The 19,807-nt window shown below is 42.8% G+C and overlaps 1 protein-coding gene across 10 annotated transcripts in view; it reads left to right on the top strand.

The window, feature by feature from the left end:
- Positions 1-19,807, top strand: part of LOC126868599 (AF4/FMR2 family member lilli) — a 169,548-nt gene that overhangs the window by 55,746 nt on the left and 93,995 nt on the right. For 8 of the 10 annotated variants that reach the window (XM_050624255.1, XM_050624253.1, XM_050624254.1 and 5 more), the window contains one exon: positions 12,569-12,755. In XM_050624255.1, the coding sequence (XP_050480212.1) occupies positions 12,569-12,755 (187 nt within the window). Of the gene's footprint in view, positions 1-418; positions 574-3,585; positions 3,803-12,568; positions 12,756-19,807 lie in introns of those variants that run through there. The other 2 variants (XM_050624258.1, XM_050624259.1) reach the window with 2 other exon arrangements.

Raw genomic sequence — 19,807 nt, 5'->3', positions numbered from 1 at the left:
CACGTGGGGAAAATTTAGACGGGTTAGACGCGTGTATCGATTGAATAGCGGGCAAACTGTTATCAACAGGACTCGAAACGTCTCTCCGGATTAACAGGAAATTTGGTTGAGAACGTTGGAGGTGGTGGTCTGTTTACTTTCGACCGGCGACACCGGACGAAACTAGATTCCGCGCGATATAAATACCAGAGGAACGAGCACGTCGTTAACGTACCATGCACGGTCATCGAGGCAGTCGATCCTTCGTGCCAGTATTCGTGTAGATTCCAGAAAATTATCGACGGACGGTCGCGCGTGAAAACGTTTGTTGGCAGCCATGTTTCAAGAGCGCTCGGACGCGGAGATATCGCGATTTCATCATACCACGTGCCGCCATATTTTTGTTCTTTCGCATTCAAACGGCACGTTACCTTCTTAGTTCTTCGTTACTGACATCGCGTGCTGGTCGGGTCGCCTCGTTGTTTACGTTGATACGCAACGGTTTTCGGTATTTATTCGACGTATTTACCCTGGGTCCACGCAGGATAACAACGGTAACGCGTCATTTCAGTTTTAGAACGTGCCCGTGCCAAGGTATGATTCATGTTCTCTCTTACTTATAAGACCTACTTACCAAGCTACCGGAATAACGCCAAGTATCGCACCGTACGAAACCTCCGTTTCGTTGAATCCTACCTTCGATTCCAAAGTTGTGCGCGATTGATCGTTCGTAGCCTCGAGGACGCGTCGTCGGGTTCGCATACTTCGAACGATCGAACTGGCTGATCGCGTTACCAAGCTCGATTCATTTACGTTTAATTTAATCAGAGAAGAAGACGAAGAGAAGGAAGAATAAGAAGAGAAAATTGCCACGTTCTCTGTACAGAACGCGTGTATAAAGTGCGGAAATAATATAAATCCTCGGCTCTGTGACGATGAATCGGCGTTATCGTTTTTTATTTCACTAGCGGTTATATGCGTCATGGATTTCCCTATCGTGACTTCCTTATCTGTATCGGACTACACGGTAGATTCCTCTATTCCTGCATTTTTGCCGTTGATCGGTGACGTCGCCAACTAAGCCAGGTTACAGGGAATGACTAGAAGTAGCGGGGAGTAGAGTGGCAAAATTTTACGGTTCATCGTTGAGAAACTTTGTCACGATTCGACGTCCTTCTTCAACGGGATGGTCTCTCGTTCTATTCCACCGTTCCACTCTCGTGCTTCTCTTCCCTCGCTCTTTCGACTCGGCGCGCGCTAACTTGGTATTACGTAAGTGACAGAGAACGCTGCTACCAAAGAGCCTTGGTTTCCTTTTAAAAATGGCCGTCCACTGGTCCGAGAAACATCATCTCGTGTCGAAAACATCGGTCGTTCTGCGTCGCAGTGGTGGAGTACACGCGTGCTCTGTTTGCGGATCAAGCGTCTCGACCGCGATCTCGATTTCCGCGAAATTATCGCCGGTCCACTGGACCGGGGATCGTCCATGCGATTGCTGATAAACGTTTGGTACGTTAAAGATTTCGGTCGGTGTTGGATTTCAATCGTTTACAAATTGATAATCACGCGACGGAGTAAAGAGCGCACTAATGAACCGAAAGAGAACACAATGCGTAGAAAATGGTGTACGAGACGCTTAAAATTTTGCGAGGCGTATATACACGAAAGTAACTTTAAAGATCGAATAAACTTTTTGGTACGAATTGACGGAAATGTACTTGAAAACTTACAATATTTGGGGGAAGATGTCATTGGAAATCGGTTTATCGTACTATCTATAGCAGAGCTTATCTTGCGCGACAACTACATGCCGAGAAATCACGATCGAATATATTTTTTGACATATTGTATATTCGTTTAAAAATATTCGAATAGACAAAGTCGTAAAATTTCCTATTCGTATTCGATGGCAATTTTTCGCAGAGATAAAACTGTATTTTTCTAAAATATTTTTCTTTCTTGTCGTATATTCTTTTAATTCGTGCAAGAAAAATCTATTTGATTCTCTCATCGATCCAATAGTATTTCTTATCAGCGATTAGCACTACTTTCCGTAGATAAATGGCTCTATCTACCATTCCGAGATTGAAGTTTATCATTTTGTTTAGTTTTTTTGTTTCATTCAAAAACCTCCATTCGTAGTATAAAATATCGGCACGTAATTTAAAAGGTGAAAGATTTCGGGAAGTCAGAAACGTGTATTGAACAACGAACAAATGCTACATTTCAGCTAACGATAAAGAGAAAATGTATCTGTTGCTCTTTCGTCACGCCGCTTTCATCAGTTTGGTTAAAAAAGTATTTCTCCTCGTAATGCTTGGCGCTTTCATTCTTACCGCGTATCTTCGTATTTCGACGATCAGCGACGATGATTTGTACGGTGATTAATCAGCCGTTAATAATCGTCTATCGTTGCATAAATACCGAATATATTGCGAAGGTTTCCCCATTATATTCTTTATCAACGCCCATTGCGTACACAATGCGACGATAGAGGTATTATCGGTAGATATGTATATTGGATTCGTACATTCAGGACAACTCGGCGTAGTTGTCAGACGAATGAATAGATAATATTTCGTGTCCCGAAATCACACACACAGAAAGAGAAACTTTGATACGACGCTACGGTAGAACGTCGTTATCGAATAGCAATGTTCTAGAATTTCATAGAAACTGGGTTTTCAAGACCGCAGCGTTTGTTGCCCGATTCCTCCTCGGCTGTTCAAAATGATCGCGAAGCGAAAAAACACACGAAGGAAATCGGAATGTAGCGACATATTTCGCGACGAGATTAGAGGCGCGATAATTTCTGATAGCAGACTTAATCAACGATAACGACGATAAAATATTGGAATATCGACGTTTCGAGATGGTAATTTCTTATTCCGGGAAATACGAATGGTGAGCGTGTAATATCAAATATTTTCGTTGTTCCGTTACCTCTCCGACACCTAATTTTTTGTATTAATCGATTATTACTTAAGCTACACCGCAAAGTATAGTATACAAATTATCAGGTTCACACGTGTTAACCAACGCGGCTATATCCGATCGGCACTCTCGAACCATAATCTACATTTCGAATGCTTATATATGTATCGTTCGTTTTGAAGGTCGACCCAAGATTGGTAATCTTTTATCGTACCTACTTAACCGTTTAGAATTGCGTTAATTATTAAGCTATTTACATCGACGTTTAACGTAAGTACTGTACACGTGTAACGAGCTTGTTTCTTTTTGTCATCGAAGTTGGTAAAAATTCCATGAAACTGCGAAACAACGAAGAAGAAAAGAGCACGCGAAACATTCTTTTGAGAGATCGATACAGGCGTTCCACGAAATAACTATATTTAAAATATTTCCAATTGCAATGGACATTCTTTGCTGTCAATTATTATTTTATTATCGCTCGAGAATGACAATTTCTATCCCAACGATACAGAGTGGATATTTTCTCGTATCTTTGTTTAACGGACGATGCTATTGAGCGACCATTATGTAATGGTTATCGACAATGGTTAAGACGTAGCTTCTCTGTCCGGCGACTTCAGCTTTCCGAGCGCCTGGACTTGACATTACCGTCAGCTCTGTTCAATGCCAGGAACGAAAGAAAATTCGAGGCGAAGATGAGCCCCGACCGTTCTTGAACTTTGACCGAGTTACGTGCTATTAATCGGCCGACTGTCCGCTCGTCGGGACTAATTTCCAAACTTTTTTTTACTCGTCGACCACCGTTTTGCCAGAATTTTCGCAATACCAGACTTGTCTCGCGAGTGAATAACGAAGGGTAAAACAATGGATGACTCTTTCAGAAAGCAGCGTAAGTACTGCGTCTGTATTTAAATTTATTCATGGCTGAGTCGATATACTGTATTCTGTAATCATTGTCGGTTTGCTGGAATAACGACACGTTTAGAAGGTCTTCAATTTTATACAATGTCTAAAAATTGGGTCTAAAAGCGAATTCGAACAACGCGCCTCTTGTGATTTATTTCGTTTCAACGATGAAAGCTAAGCAAGCGTTTCTTGTTATTGTTAACGCACGTGATAGCTACTTTATTGGAACAATGGACAGTGTTTTGAAACTACACGCGGCTTAAATTTCAATTATTCATGCAATATCCATCGACTTTTCAAGTCGTTCGAATAGTTATGAGCGGTAGTGCATTTACTAGGATATATACGTACTAGGAGCATCGTAATTGTCCCATAAAAGTGTTCAGTCACAAAGTCATGGGAATTTAATAGCAAAGGGTACGAATATACGCGAACATTTTATTAGAGGTGCTAAAAATCCGTAAAACATTAGCCAAATCGTGCAAGAAAATAATTTACGCGTCGTTAAATACTCGAGTATTTTAAACTTCCTATCCGAGACCGATTTCCTGGAAAATATATTTTTCTCTATCTGTTCCATCGGTTTTCCAGCAAACCGACGATGTTGGAACGCGCGAACGCGTGGATATCTAAATTTGAATGCGCAGACTGTCTTATCGCGCCTCGTTATTAACATACAACTGCCATTCCATAAATCGAAAGGTTGTTGTTTAGCCGATATCCTCGAGATTCCAGGTAATATAATTCGCGAGCGTTTCGACGTTAATGTTCGATCGGGCGCCATGTGACATTCGCAAGATACATGTTTTCTAGAAGATTGACGTAACCGCGATCGATCGATCTTATCTATCGCGCAATTAATAATTCAAGCCAGGCGATTCGCGGAACTGGTGTTTCCTCCGAGTGTTTGCATATGCGAACGTTTGGCGGAACAATAGTCGAAAGTATTATATTCGTTTGCGTGTGAGCTTGCAGCGGGTAAACGAGAAACGAGAAATAACGCGTTCGAGATGTTTGAAAATTGATCGGAATAGCGGCCGAGAGTACATGGCGTTGAGAAGGCGTGTTGCGGTTCAAGAGGCGCCGTTCAATTCGTTCAAGGAGATTAGCGCACGAGCGTAGAACGAAACGCGGCTTTCGAAGGTTGTCGTACCGTGAAACGATGTCAGTGTGTCAGTGTCAATGGAACCGAGTCATTGGGTTTGCCGATTGCAATTCAACGGGAAGAAATGATTTTGCGACGGCGTGACAGTTGAGAAAAGACGAGAAACGTCTCTCCACGACGTCTCCTCCTCATTTTATTGTCAGACGTGTTTTCAATTCGGCGACAAATATACACAGGTTCGCGAAAATATTCGAACAACATTTACCAATATATCTATATAACTAAACATTTTGAAATTTCATTAGCACCGTTACGAGACTGGACCATTGCGACTGTAAAGTCTGGAAATGTACATAAAAATTGCGAGATATTCAGTAGAAGTACATATTTCGCAGAGATTATAAATGTATTTAAACAGTCGTTCGTTCGTTATGTTAACAAGCCCTGCTATTTTGGAATCGGCTTCGACGCCTGTTATATGCTCAAGACGCTACGTTGTACATTAATTTTCTATTAATTTACCTATTGCGATAAATAACTTCGTAAACAACCAACACCTATGATATATACGTAGCTGAAAGATTCCTACGACGAACACACGTCGTTACATGCATATTCAAATACTTTTGCCAGCCGGTACAACAAGTTTTCATCATTTGTCTCGAACGATTCAATCTTTCCAGACGAAATCGTAAACACGACGGAGTTGATCGCGGATTAATTTCTGCCGCTGATTCGAGGTATATTTCCTTGTACGGAAGTGGAATTTTCCCGGTCGATGTTTGCGAATCGATTTCTGTCGCGTATTCGGCTATGGTTAAGCTGGCAAAATTAGTAATTAACGTCGCGTGGCTTCGTGCGAAGAAAAAATGAAGGTAGCGAGGGTGATTACGAGATACATGGAAAAAAGAGAAGACGGAGGACAAGAGAGAGGGAGAAAGAGAGTGAGAGAGAGAGAGAGAGAGAGAGAGAGAGAGAGAGAGAGAGAGAAAAAGCAGTCGAATCGTTGGGAATTTGCGGCCGCGCAATCCGGCATTTAGCCTTCGTCGGCTCAAAATAAACGCGACAACTCAGGGATTCCCCTTGCCACTCCTCTGCGGTTCGCGCTTTCGATTCGTCTCGCTCTTATACGCGTTCATCGGTCTTTATCTCTTGCCGATCCTCTCGGTACTCTCGAGCATCTATTTCCCTCGCGAGCGTACGCTCTTCGTCGCTGGTTGTTCGTCGTTCCCATCCTATCCCCGGTGCGGATACTTTCGCTGTCTCGGTCGTTTATCGCCGGTGTAGCTAACTAAGCTCGAATCTAATTCGCCACACGTACGGCCACGTGCGTGCAACGGCGGTAGCCGACTCGGTGTGTGCGTGCACGCGCAGCCGGACGAACGCGAACGCGAGCGCGAGCGCGTGTGCGTTACTCTTTCGCGTGCTAGTTTGCACTTCGCGTTGCGGGCGCGCGCGTACACCGACGGACTTCTAAAGAGCACGACGTGCGTTCACCACCCAACAGAGTAGCGGTGGGCAGCGTTACGTTTCGCGCCAAAAAAGAAGGTGGAACCAAGCGATGAAATCTCGCCGCCCGTATCCACCAGAAAGTTCTACATCGTCACGTGCAGATGCTTTCTGTTCTTAGGAAGTTGCCACGGATGAGATTTCACCTCGCGCGAATGTTGTTTTAACGGTAACCTTTTCGTTGGGATGTCGTCGCAAATACATGTTAACCCTTTCGCTATCACGGTCTAAGGAAGACGTCGCCGTTGTCAGGCCGAGTTTCAAATTGTCAACGCGTTACGTAATACGATACCATATATTTTTGCACATATAGTAATAGAAAAGTTAAAGTAGACGATCCGAGTAGGTTTTAGAATGCGTCACGTATGTGTGACGCTCGGGCTGTAGAAAGCAACCGAAGTGCGTCACGTAGGTGTAACCGACGTTACCGAGAGGGCTAATTAAACACTGCGTCAAAGACCAACTTTTTTACTCTCCGTTCAATATCGGATAATAATGAAACGTTTAATCGCGTTTGTTCGACTCTTCATTAATTTCAAAAACGAGGACAAGCGTATCGACGCGATGTTCCATTCGCGATAGCGATAATTTCTCTCCACGGTCTTTGCGAGTCAACCCTTTCTGTCTTGAATGATTTCTCGGTTATCGACAAGTGAGAAAATCCTTGTTGAATTGAAACTGTAACATATAGTAGCAGAAATGTGACTCGATATTACGGGCGAAAGGTTAACGAGTTTCTTATGAGAGATAGCTTTTTAAGAATTTTAAATCATCGAAACTTAGGAAGCTTCGAACGTGTTTCCTAGAGTATCATTTAGGCTACGAAACCTTTAGCAAACCGATAGAACGATCGCTGCAGCAACGCGGTCAGGTAATCGAAAACCAGTTCATTCAGCCAATTTTGGTGAATCAATAGGGAAGATATCGTACGCTTAATACAATTTATAAGACGTTGATATCCGAAATAACGCGGAACGTAGACGCGCAGGTACGAATTTAAACATCGACGTGCTCGGTTTCCGAGATATTTGCGCGAGAATAGAGCACTATGTACGATGGTGCATGTTAGCACGTCACCGGTTGCTCGAGTACCGCTGCGCTGACGTAGATCGATCGCTACCTGACGCGACGGTCTCCGTGTTCGTGCCTTGCGGAACGCGGGAAATCGGATGACGCCTCGTTATCGTGCAGACTCGCAAATATACGCCACGAAATGTTTATTCCGGGACTGGCCGTTGGAATTTCCAGTTGATTAACGAGAGAGGAAGTGAGAGATGGGAGAGAGAGAGAGAGAGAGAGAGAGAGAGAGAGAGAGAGAAGCATCCCAGCCGCGCTCTCTCGCGAAACGAACTGGGAAACGTTTTCCATTTACAGTTCATATTCGTCATCGTTACCGACGTGAATGTACGATTTTTTAATTAAAAATACACACTTGCGCGGCCATTCGATATCCGATTGCGTTCTCTGTGGGTCGATTTCTGACCCTGTGCTTTTCGATAAATATTCTCGACCGATTTCCCATTTTCGTGATTGCGTTTTGCAAATCCATCGATAAAGAGTTAATGGTTTGAAGAATTTTTAAAAGATTCGTTAGAAATTTATTTACATCTTTATGAGACAACTAAGCCATTCAGAAACCGACGTCGCTCAACTTGGCAAATTGAAACGTACGGACAAATGACGATGTTCTACGATCGTTGTCTTCTAAGTTTATCTTAGTATTTACCGTTATTTACCGTCATCTTCTCGCGATAAACGAACTTACGGTCGAACTTATCATTTTATTCCCTGAGAATCGAACATCAAGCGAATACTTGCGAAATCAACGAGAAAAGTAATGAAACTAGGAAATTAATAAAAAGTGAAGTTGATCGATTTGGCTTCTGCGAGGCTCCACTATCGATTTTTGCTTAACAGGAACCAACAATCGAGATCCAATGAATATTTCTAACAATATTTCCTGTTAGATATCAGATATCTGTTACGTGTTTGAAGTAAGGCTATTTTTACTTGGAGAATATAATTATCGTCGATGAAATGTATCAACAACGAATCGATTAATTGCTTCGATCGGTCCACGAGTAATTACGATGCGCGAAGGAGATAGCGGAACGATCGAGGAAAAAAAAAGATTGGATTTATTGACTTTACTCTCTGTCGATTAGCCGACTTCCTTCTTCCCGTTTGTTCATCGCGAATCGCAGAAAATGCGAGAGCTCTCTTAAATCGTCTCTTCTTCGTTACCATTTCTAACGGACCGCGATTAACGCGAGTTAATTATCTCCGGAGGTGATATTCCGCCCCGGGACGGATCGATCCGCCGCTAAGTGATTCGTTTGGAAAACTCGTTGGCAGATATTTGATCGTGCCGTTGGAAAAAGGATGTTGCTGCTCCATTTTTAAAAAATTCACGATCGTATCGTATCGACCTCGCATCTTTCGATTTCTTCTTTTCTGAATTTTTTATCCGTCTAAAGCGGTTCGTTTGGAAAAAGGAAAAATTCATATAGAATTACGGTAATATAATTGTATTACAGGTGGCAGTTCATTTACACAGCATTGAATTTTTATAGTCGTGCGAAGATACTATACCATCTAATGATACGAGATTTAATATAATTGGATCTGATTAATTATTCATGTAAACGTTATAACAAATACACTGCGATATGTAAATACATTTTGCAGTCATTACATATGAATAAAGATGCGGACAGAGTGTATGCACTTAACCCAGTACGATTCGATATTGATCAGAGTCGTTTTCTTTCAGTCGTTAACTCATTAAGTCGTTATTTTCTTTCCTGCACGCAACGTTATTTAATTCGTAAAACGGTCGGACACCATCGAGTCGGCGATCAATCTGGCGGGACCGAAATGATTTGTCGTGACACTCGATGACGTCGATGGACGTCCCCGGTCGACGAGAACGATCGTGCCGAATTGCCGATGGAAAATTTGGAAAATTGTCCGACCGGCGGAAATTCAGCCGAGCGAACATGAATCCTGGAGGGCGGCGTATCCCATTTCCATTTACCCAGGCGTTAATCATGAAAGCGCGCAGGCTTCGTTTGCACGATGAACATTGTCGGCTTTGTGACCTGTCGAACACTCGATAAAATGGCTGGCTTCCCGTGCTTCTCGTTGCAATCGTCTTCAAAAATCTCTTAACGATAGAGTCGTGTAAATGGTTGCCGGATGCGTGGGCGTGAAAAAGAAGAGATCGTCGAGGGTTTGAACACTTGCAGTCTGGCGGAACTGCCCCAATTTTACTTGAACGCAAACTATAGCGCGCAAGATGAGCGAATGCTCGTCGAAACTGTACTAACGGTTCTCGACACTTGAAAATCGCTACACCTTTGAACGTTTCATACAGATACGAAACCTTTCGGCCAAAGCTATATTGGCAGAGGAGAAGATAGAAACGCGAGATAAGGTAGAATCGTTAGAAAGATTACAACTACGATTAGGAAATTTATTATTATTATTATTATTTCCTTACACCGTTAGGTTACAGTTTCCAAGAAACGAATAAGTAAAATTATACGCGTACTGATACAGTAGGTTCGTAGAACAGGGTACTGAATTACGACGGAAAAGAGAAACTCAGTTTTCATTAATTAACCTGGATCTCTGTCCTGACTTATTTTTTCGACTTTGATTTATACTGATTTCTTGAATGGTCGGAAATTGAGTATCATGAAGATTATAATATCCTTTCGCAGCAGCTGTTATCGTTTATCGCTGCTCGATCGTTTAATCGAAATTTTTTATTTCAGCAACGATTGGAAGATTTTGCACGTGTAAATCGAAGTGAAATTTACCTTGAATGATTTCGTGATTTTGCAACAAATCAGATGCCGATACGTTGTTCCATAATAATCGTCCTGTTCAAATACACAGTTCCCGATAGTAGCAACAAGACTCTTGATTGCTAACAATATATGTCTTCTTGCTGAACACGAAGCACAGAATATTTTCGCATTCCTTCTCATATCGAAGATTAATGATGCCTCGTATACGTACAGCATACATTAATATACAATAAGCCTGATTACTCTGTGCAAAGTTCAACATTGAATTTGAAGATGTTGACTTTCAACCGATTCCGATGACTCTACTTCGTCGCTATGTCTCACATTTCTATCGTCTTCTGTATATGTTAAACGCTACAGCAATACGCGTGCGATACGCGCACGGATATTCGTATCGGATTTTGGTGGTCGGTTATAGCGGCGTGTAATGGTCGTTTTATCAGAGAATTTTAGCAATCGCGAGAGCAACGCGTCCTCAGCCTGGCAAAGATATCGGCAGAGGGGAAAAGGAAGGGAATGAATTTTAGTAACCAGGGAATCAGTCGTATCTGGACTCGTAATGGGGGAGAGATACAGGCGCGTGGAGGAACGAGGCGAGATGCTACGCCGCCGGTAATATCTGTCCCGTCGCCGACTCGTCGGCCAATGGCCCCAGACTCCATTGACTGAATCCTGAACCGTGAATTCGACGTCGCGACTCGTCCCAGGTCCTGTGAATTTTGCACCGATCTCGCGCTATCGACCCGAAGCGATCTTCCTGCAACGTTTTGTCCCGTCCCCTCGATATTTCCGGTGGCCGCGAAAAATCGACAACAATCACCGCACCGACGAGCCGCACCGTGTTCGTTAATGAACGCGGCGACGAGGATTAGCGGCGCGGATCGATATCCGCTGGACGGAAATTAGTAATTCTTTGCGAGCGTGCCGGTTTCCATCGTATGGAAATACGTTGGTTGGTTGGCCGGTGGATCGAATCGGGATTGAAAAGCGATTCGTTGACCCAGTTTTCATTGTTCGATCGTCGATTCTCAACGATGGGTTTCTTTAATGTAACGCGTAATTCGATTTCGCGGTGGAAGATAAGAAGCAACAGGAAAGAGCTTTCCATCGGTTGGCGATGTTGGTGGCGATCCTGACAGAATCGATAATTCGCGAGCCATGTTGAAGCCTGGTTCGTTCGTACGCAATTGCCGACGTCGTCGTCGCCGGAAACGCGACTAAACAGGTGTTTGCGCCAGCTGCAGCTGCTCCCTCTATGGCTCGTCACGAATCTCTCCTGTCTCTGTTTGCCTAGTTTCTTTCATCGTTGTCGGTATTCTTTTAAAACGTGGGAGTTACTCTCGACAGCGTGTCACACGTGCGATGAAACACCGGCTCTCTGCCGATTTCCGGTCGAAGGTCGGACGATTCTCGCCGCGATGATCACTCGCGCGACGAATCGATCGATCGCTCCGCCGATAATATTCTGCGGTCCACAGTGGCAAGAAGCGCGATAGAATTTTCTTTAAAAAGACGCACTTAAAATAGAACGTTTGCTCAGCCAATGTCACGGATATCGAACATCGACACGCAACGCGACCCACGCCAATTCTAGCGCGTCTTGTATCTGCATTAGTTCGCTGAAGAAGTCCATTTGTGTCTCCTGTATCGATCTTCTCATTTTCTAGTTAAATACACTCGATCTGTCTTTTCGTTGGTATAAAAACAACCTGTGAATACGCACGCGCCCGGTCGTAAATCATCTTCAAACGCGAGCTTTAAAATCAGTTTGTTATACAGTTTTCGGAACAGCATAATTTTTCATTTTTCTTATAACATATGCAATTATCAAATAAATATGTGTCAATATCATTTACATTATGTATAATTACAACACATATTCGTGTCTGTTTTGGATGAGTTAAATATCTCGTAAACCCGTGGTACTGTACATTGACGCGGATATACATTGTTAACCATAGGTATAATTTATTAGTCGTTACATTTAATGGAGAATTCTAACTAATCTGAGCTTTACTCTGTGTAATATTTTACGTTATATTTAACAAGCAACGTTTATAGTAAAAAAATTGGAAAATAAAAATACTCGGAAGCGTTCGATTTATATCGAATATCGTTAGATATTCCAATGAATACATTAAAGTACCTCAACATTGTGCAAATAACCCTACAATCAGCGCACGTATCAATTGGAAATAACGTATCAGCGATGTCGATGGATGATTCGTAAGCGACAGTAAAGTCGAATCGAAAACGATAATCCGTCGATTATCCTGAAAAATCAACGGAGAACTAATCGAAAGGAATATTTTACTTGCAGCGTGGACCGGGACCGGCTTCGGGAGCGGGAACGACAAGCCCGCGCGGCGATGTCGGTCCAGGCCGAACAAGCGGCTGCAGGAGGTGGTCCTGACACCAGACACCATCACCATGGCCACCACAACCACGCTCACCATCATTCTAATCCACACGCTGTCACCGCCCCGCTCTTCCGTGCTCCTGTCAGGGTAAGTCTCCAGTCTTATTTTTCTTCTTTGCCTTCATTGTGTCATCGACTATGATACCTACTTATTTGCGCCAAGAGAAAGTCCCCGCGAAAGCGTTTCTGGTCGCAGGATCTAAGGATAGACTAGTTGATTTCGCTACTTTTATTTCGCAGTACGAAAACAAAGATAAAGATTTCTATCGTTTAGACTTTAGACGTAGATTTTTATGGTAATGTGTTTTATACAAGGAATGGGAACAAAGATCGACGATCGTAATGTAAATATACTGATCAAAACAGATGGAAGATCGTTCCTTGTGTTACTCTCGCTCTGTAAATATTATCGGCTACTAGGATTTCCATTTCCATATTTGTTTTTAACTATGGTTTTATGAAATCTAAATAACTTACTTTTACACTTGGATTTTGATCGCTTACGTAAAAAATTATAGCTTTCGTTATAGCGTCATACACATAACATGTTTATTTATCAAGCCTATAAAATGACGCTTTTGTTTGTTTGGTGGATGCGATAAAATTCTTCGTAACGATCGTTTTCAGCGGTGTATTACCGCAAAATGTTATCACATCCAATACATTTCCATAGCCTTTGTCCATCGTGTATGATTTATAGAAATAAATATAATTGGAAAGATAGAAACGAACAGGTATACATATTTCAGACAATTTATACAGCGTGTCACGCGTCGCGTGACAGATTACACGTTAGTTTATCGAATGATTCGATCTGACTCCCTTTCGTTTGTCGAACAATTTAATATAATCTGATAAATTTTACATCTACGAAATGTACGTACGACATATAGTAGCTTGTAAAATCCATTTCAAGTTTCTAATTACAACGCCTGGTATCGATAGCATCTCTTTGAAACCGATACGATATTTACCCAGTCACGATTCAGTCAGCTCGTGCCGAGGATTATATCGTCACTCACTTACCTCCAGTCTTCCAGATTTAGCATTATGGTTCGTTAGAGTATTAGCGCTTCGATACCACATTTAGGCGCCATATGGCGTCGCCCTCCTTTTTCTTGCTGGCCCACGCAAGTCAAGAGGAAACATTTGGCCGCTTCTTGAACGGATCCTCAGGGTGTTCCGATTTCATCCCCGAAAGATGAATACCGAAGCGGTAGCAGCTGCCTAAAGGGTCTACAGAGAAATCCCATACGATCGTTACGATGCCAAAAAGCTCGTCCAGCTTCTCCCATGGCTCGTAAACATCGGCAGCCGCTTCTTCCATTTCGCTCGAGCCCCACCTGAATTTCTATTCGCGTCTTTTCTCCGCTTTTATTTCCAACCCTTTGGTACATCAAAGATCGGACAAATCGAGTCGATGCAGGAAAAACGATAGAAAGGTTCTACGAACGTGCCGTTCGATAGCCAAATTCGTCCCAATTCCATAAATCGAAGAAAATGGGAAGTTGCGATGGTGTCTTAGAAACGAGAGTATCGTTTGAAGTGTTTTCTGTGATATCGATCGGCAATCATCGATGCGATTTCTTGCACAGCATGTGGATGACCTTTCGTACGTCTCTCGCCTCTGAACCTCTCTTCGCTGCTCAACAGGTGTTCCGCGACTTTTAAACTTCTCTAATAACCGCTTTACGAGCCTTATGCGACGCACCTTGCTCTCCCGACCAAATTTTCTAACTCCCTTTACATTCATTTTAAGGAGTCGAGTCTTCGTACTACGTCAAGAATAAACAGTTGGCTCCTTGGTTCTTTCTGTTAATCCTGTTAAGTTGCGATTACTACAGTGGTTATACGTTTAAGTCGAAATGCATGCAACGCGACCACTCTCATAAGAATCTATATAGTAGTAGTAGTAGTAGTAGTAGTATGTATGTATTTGTAGCTTGTATGGAGTTTACGTTCGGTACAATCTTGGTGTATATACGTGTAAGTGTGCACATGCGCGAAGATATGAATCTTGTTCTAAATTTCTGCAATGAATTAACTGTTTCGTTAAAGTCGTGGTCTCTTGCTGTTAGTTAGTTCGACAGATTAGTTTACCTCGGTTTGTTCCTATTATAGTGCCTGACTCGTTTCCCTATTTATTCTCCTAAGTAGAAGGATCTTAATCTCATGCGTGATTTATATGTCGGGTTCACATTATGGTTAGGGTTAGGGGCGTGAAACGAATCCTCGTTTAGACTACACATAGTTGCTATGCAATGGACTAGTGCAAATACGACTATTACAGAATTTGACAAGTAACCGCGGTAATCAGACACTCGAGAAGCTAATGACGATGATCCTAGGTCCAACAACGAATCCGCTTGTAACAGAATGCGCTTTTCTTCCAAAGCCCAAATCGTAACCGATTTGCTTGGCTACGGTGAAAGTATTACTAAACTAACTCTTTGTTAAAACGTGGAATATCCACCGAGCGTAAAGACGACAAGTCACTCGCTAATAAAACCTCACGAGAGAGGATGACTTTCCGTCGCGATGATGCTCCAGAGGAAAACTATGATGGGTTTGTCTAAGGACACGAGATCATCGAATTAGTCGGGGATAGCCTTCGTTCAGAAAGTGAGGAAAATTGACGTTGCTGTTAAATTGGTCAATTTCCATGTTGGTGGCTAGAAAAGGATGCTAGCCGCCCTTGAGGGAAAGTTGCTAACGGAAGCGTTGTTCGTGAGAAAAATAGATTTCTCCGATCTTCCCGTAGTTGGGACTGCTTGTCCGTTTGAAGAAGCTTAATTAACAAAATCCTAAGATTTACAGCGGATCCTCAGGCTAACTGAACTTGTGCTGTGTAGGTGCATCGACATCTGGCAATTGTTTTGCCCGAAGGAACCGTTGGAACGTATACTGTCGAGTATCTCTACAAATATTTTTTTTAATGAGGGTTATATTATTACTCCATACCTTCGGTAGACAAAGCGTTCGTCCCGTGACCACGGCTACGTTCGGCGACTGATCGTCGCCTTGAGCCCAAGCTCATTGTCACAAATCTCAAATAAATACAATTGAGTAGAATGACGGCAATTGTTTAATTATGAAAGTTCCAAAAGGAAGGCTCCGGTGTCCTTTTATCTCCGACATATATATGTAGTAACTGATGGATTCTTAAAGTAAGGACAAGTAATGATGGTAGGTTCAAAGTTTAATGTATTTTAAGAAGTGATATTCAAATACAAGAGGAATATAAATAGAGTTTAGTGTAGTTTAAATCAGCGATATTCAAGAACAAAAGGACCGATTATAATATCGTCGCGCGTCGATGCACACTCTGTGTCCGCTCAACTCGCACTCTGCTTTTTTCAACTGACTCTCTGGCCGTTGTAGCATTCTTTTGTCTTTTGCTAGGCCCACCGCACACGTGTTCCGTGGACGCTCGTAGCCAGGGTCACGCAGGCCTTTTCGGCGAAGCTATTTATTTGAAAGACCCGATAACGCATTGATGGAGCCGACAGCGCCTCGGCTCTCGCGACATTGTCTATAGTTGGCTCGACGTTTCTTAGGCCCTTCTCCCCGATACTACATATATATATCTTTTAATAGCTTTTCTTCTCGAAGAGAAAGCCTACTTATAATATTTATACTTTTTAAGGATGCTGATCTACGTTGCCTGTATCGAGGACACTCGACTACGATACGTTCCAGTGTATCCATTTCGCTCCTATTGCACAGTTTGCGATTTAGGTTCTTGCTAATAAGATATAGAATACCTTACACGTTTACCATCCATTCAATTTTGCTGATAGTCCTAATCGGACCAGGATTCTTTCGTAGATAAGAGTTATATTTAAACCTGTACATTTTGCTTTTTCTCTTTAGTCTAATTCTTCGAGGTGTTGTACAAGACGTTTATACAAGACACCGCACGTGGAGGCATTTGTTCTCGCTGTATCTTGGCTGAAGGAGTTTTCGTTAATCCTGTTTAGGATCCTGTTTCACAAGGATCCGTGTACTTGATCATCGCGACGCGTTAGGCCGTCAGAAGCACGCGTCCTCCGTGTAATCATAACCTTAATCATCGTTTGCACGACGCCAAGTACACGGATAATTCATAGATTAATCGAAGAAGAAACTCCAAGTAAACTTTCAGCCCGCGTACGTCGCTGCGACCTTGTTTTCGCGCGATATAAAACGGGATCGTTAAAAGGTGCGCGCAAGAACTCTAGAAAGGCAACGTTAGAAGGCGAGAGAGGGAAAAAACGGGAAGATACACGGTAAGGAGAAGTTTCTAGCTTTCTATCGGTTCGATCGGCCTTCGTGTTCCTCCTCGCGAATCTGAAAGTCTAGCGTCACGTAACTCGTCAGCCAGATCGCGCACTCGCGACCACGAACGTGACTGCGCCTCTTATTTCGCTACCGGAACCGATTCACGAAAGCTTGCATTTGTCTCGACAGTGAAACAAAGCCTCGAAGAACGTGGTAAAACGACCCGTATAATCAAACATACAACGCACATATAACGTTTAAGTCCCTGAAAATTTCATTCTAACGATCTAACGTCGATTGACAGTCTTACTTTTATTTCATTATTATTGTCGTATTTCTATAATTATATCATTTTAGATGCACTCATGCTGGCGGAAAAACATAGTTTTTCCGACATTCCGCCAGCAGCGAATTTTGTAGTAGCTGTTGCAGCGAGGGTGACATCCTACTCTGTATCCTTTTCGAGACATTAATACGATTTGGGATAAGTACGCAGCCGATTCAAAATTTGTCAAGATTGGAGTGGTCGAAGGGTGAACTGTATATTTCGATTACATTGATTCGTCCAATATAAAAATACAAGTATGATATTAGCTGGTCTTAAATCGTAAGCTACTGACGTAATTTTTAACAATCGAAACTTAAGCTTCCTGTTTGTATCCTTTCACTGAAATTACAGTGAACCAATCCTACTGCATCGTTTCCTATTCCACATGTTGCAATTACTATATCGGTAGAAACGAATCTGCAGTTACGTGTAAAACAAGCGACATTTTACGCTGCCGAGGAAACTCGATCTCCTTGTCTTTCATTAAAAATCTAAAATTTTCGTTCCGTCGTTCACAACTCGTATATTTTCAAGCCTGCCTTTTACTTTGTGATTTTTCTACATTCTCTTCGCCAAAGTCACATTCGCTACCCTAGTTGCGGCTAGATCGGACGATGTCACTACTTCGCGCCTTATTTTACAGTCTACCTATATCACTCGCACCGACCTTACATCAAAGCGCCTGTGCCCGACGAGCCTGTTTATCTTCTGCTTGTAAGCTGCTTGTGAGCTTCAACGTACATAGACACGATGCTACTTTTGACAATCAGTGTGCAACGTCGGAGTGCTCGACGCAACGAGTACGACGAAGTTTAGTTCGATAGTAGAATTCAGGACGATCTCGGCGAAAAAGAAAAGGGGACGAGCGTCGAGGGAACGTACTGACTTGGATATCGTAAATCGAAGTTCGAGAAAAGATCGTAAAGTCGCGAACGCTCTTTATCGGTTTATCGTGTGCGGTTTCGGCGACGCACGATCTCTCGGAATAGTTACGCGATCGGGGAAAAGTCGTAATTTTGACCATCTTTTATTACATAATTTTGTGTCTCTCTTTAAGTTTTCAAATTCTCGGAGATCTTTCGTTACGATGCTATTTCGATGTTTCTTGATATTTAATAGAATTCGATAAATCCAATAAATATAAATCACTCAGAAGGTTAGAAATAAAACGTCGCGTTAACGGGATATCAGTATTTGCTAACTTTTTCACTGCCAGTCAGCCGTTTCAACGTACTCTGCGTCATATCGGAAGTGGGAAGAGCGTTTCGCGATCGGAAATAAAGACACGATGTAAGCCGGACAGTGGAAGCGAAAGAATAAAAAAAAAAAAAAAAAAAAAAAAAAAGGAAAAGGACGCAATGGCGAGGACGAAGAGGCAGAGCAAAAGGAGACGCGTGCACGCCTGTGGCGAGACTATGTCGCGACATCGTACGCGAACTTAAGCAGCAGGCGCGTATTTATTGCCGAGATTAACGGCGTGCATTTGCATTTCCATGTAGCCTGGCTCGCACGGCGAAAAGTTGTGATTTAGAGCGAGCAATGGTCGCAACGCGCCGCGAGGGAACGAGATGGTTTCGAGCGGAGGGACGAAGAGAACGAAAGGGTAAATGGTAAAGAGGGAATGGAGTCTCGCTTTTTCACCGATATGTCCCGCAGTAATGCACTCGGCTGTGCACGAACGCGAAACGACGACAACCGGACGAAGGGCGCACGAGCTGTTCCAGCTAGATGGAGACCTTGCTCGGAGCCGCCACACCGCCGATTATACGCCACTCGTTCTCCGTTAAATCGCTCGTAGTCCGACCGACTCGCGATAGAGGAAGGAACTGCGCGCACCTTCGTGTCGCTTCACCGGCTTGGCAAATTAATGGAACGCTCCTTGCGACCGAAGGTCGTGGGTTTCTAGATTTCGTGCCGCGCCTTTTACGATTTTCTCTGGCGTCGCTTAACGTTACGACGATCCACCAGTTTCCAACGTAACACGAATAAAATCCTTCCAAAGGAACTCGAATAAAACGTAAGAATTTGAGCTAGAATAATGTAAGAAAGCGGAAGAAGTCATTGAATTCGAGTAACATTCGGTAATTTTGAATATTTCCAAAGGAAGAGAATAGGTAAATAAGTAAATTACGCTTTAATAGTCGATGCTGAATACGGCGCCAGTGTCGCGACTTCGTCGTAAGATAAAAGAATAGCGATAGGTTGACGCGTCAAAGGACAGTGTATCGTAGGAGCGGATGCATTGCTAATTATGCAGAATGTATTTTCAACCAATCGCGGGCAGACGCAATCGCGAGGAAACACGTCAACGGGAGTCGTAAATTCCCGTTACGATTATAATAATCGACACCACGAGTTGATCGATCCCCTGATTTCCGTTAAGATAATAGGGGTGGTTAAGATAGTATAACGCTGCGATTAACAGGGTTATAAAATTTATTTCCAACGCTTATGTGGTACACTGTTGAGTATTCATACGTTAAGTAAATGATTGATTTAAGGAGAGTAACCCGTTAATGACTTGTTGACTATTCTAACGTTGTAGAATAAGT

Source organism: Bombus huntii, chromosome 8, assembly GCF_024542735.1.
Source record: "Bombus huntii isolate Logan2020A chromosome 8, iyBomHunt1.1, whole genome shotgun sequence".
Lineage (NCBI taxonomy): Eukaryota > Metazoa > Arthropoda > Insecta > Hymenoptera > Apidae > Bombus > Bombus huntii.
This window is presented reverse-complemented; position numbering and strand designations above follow the sequence as displayed.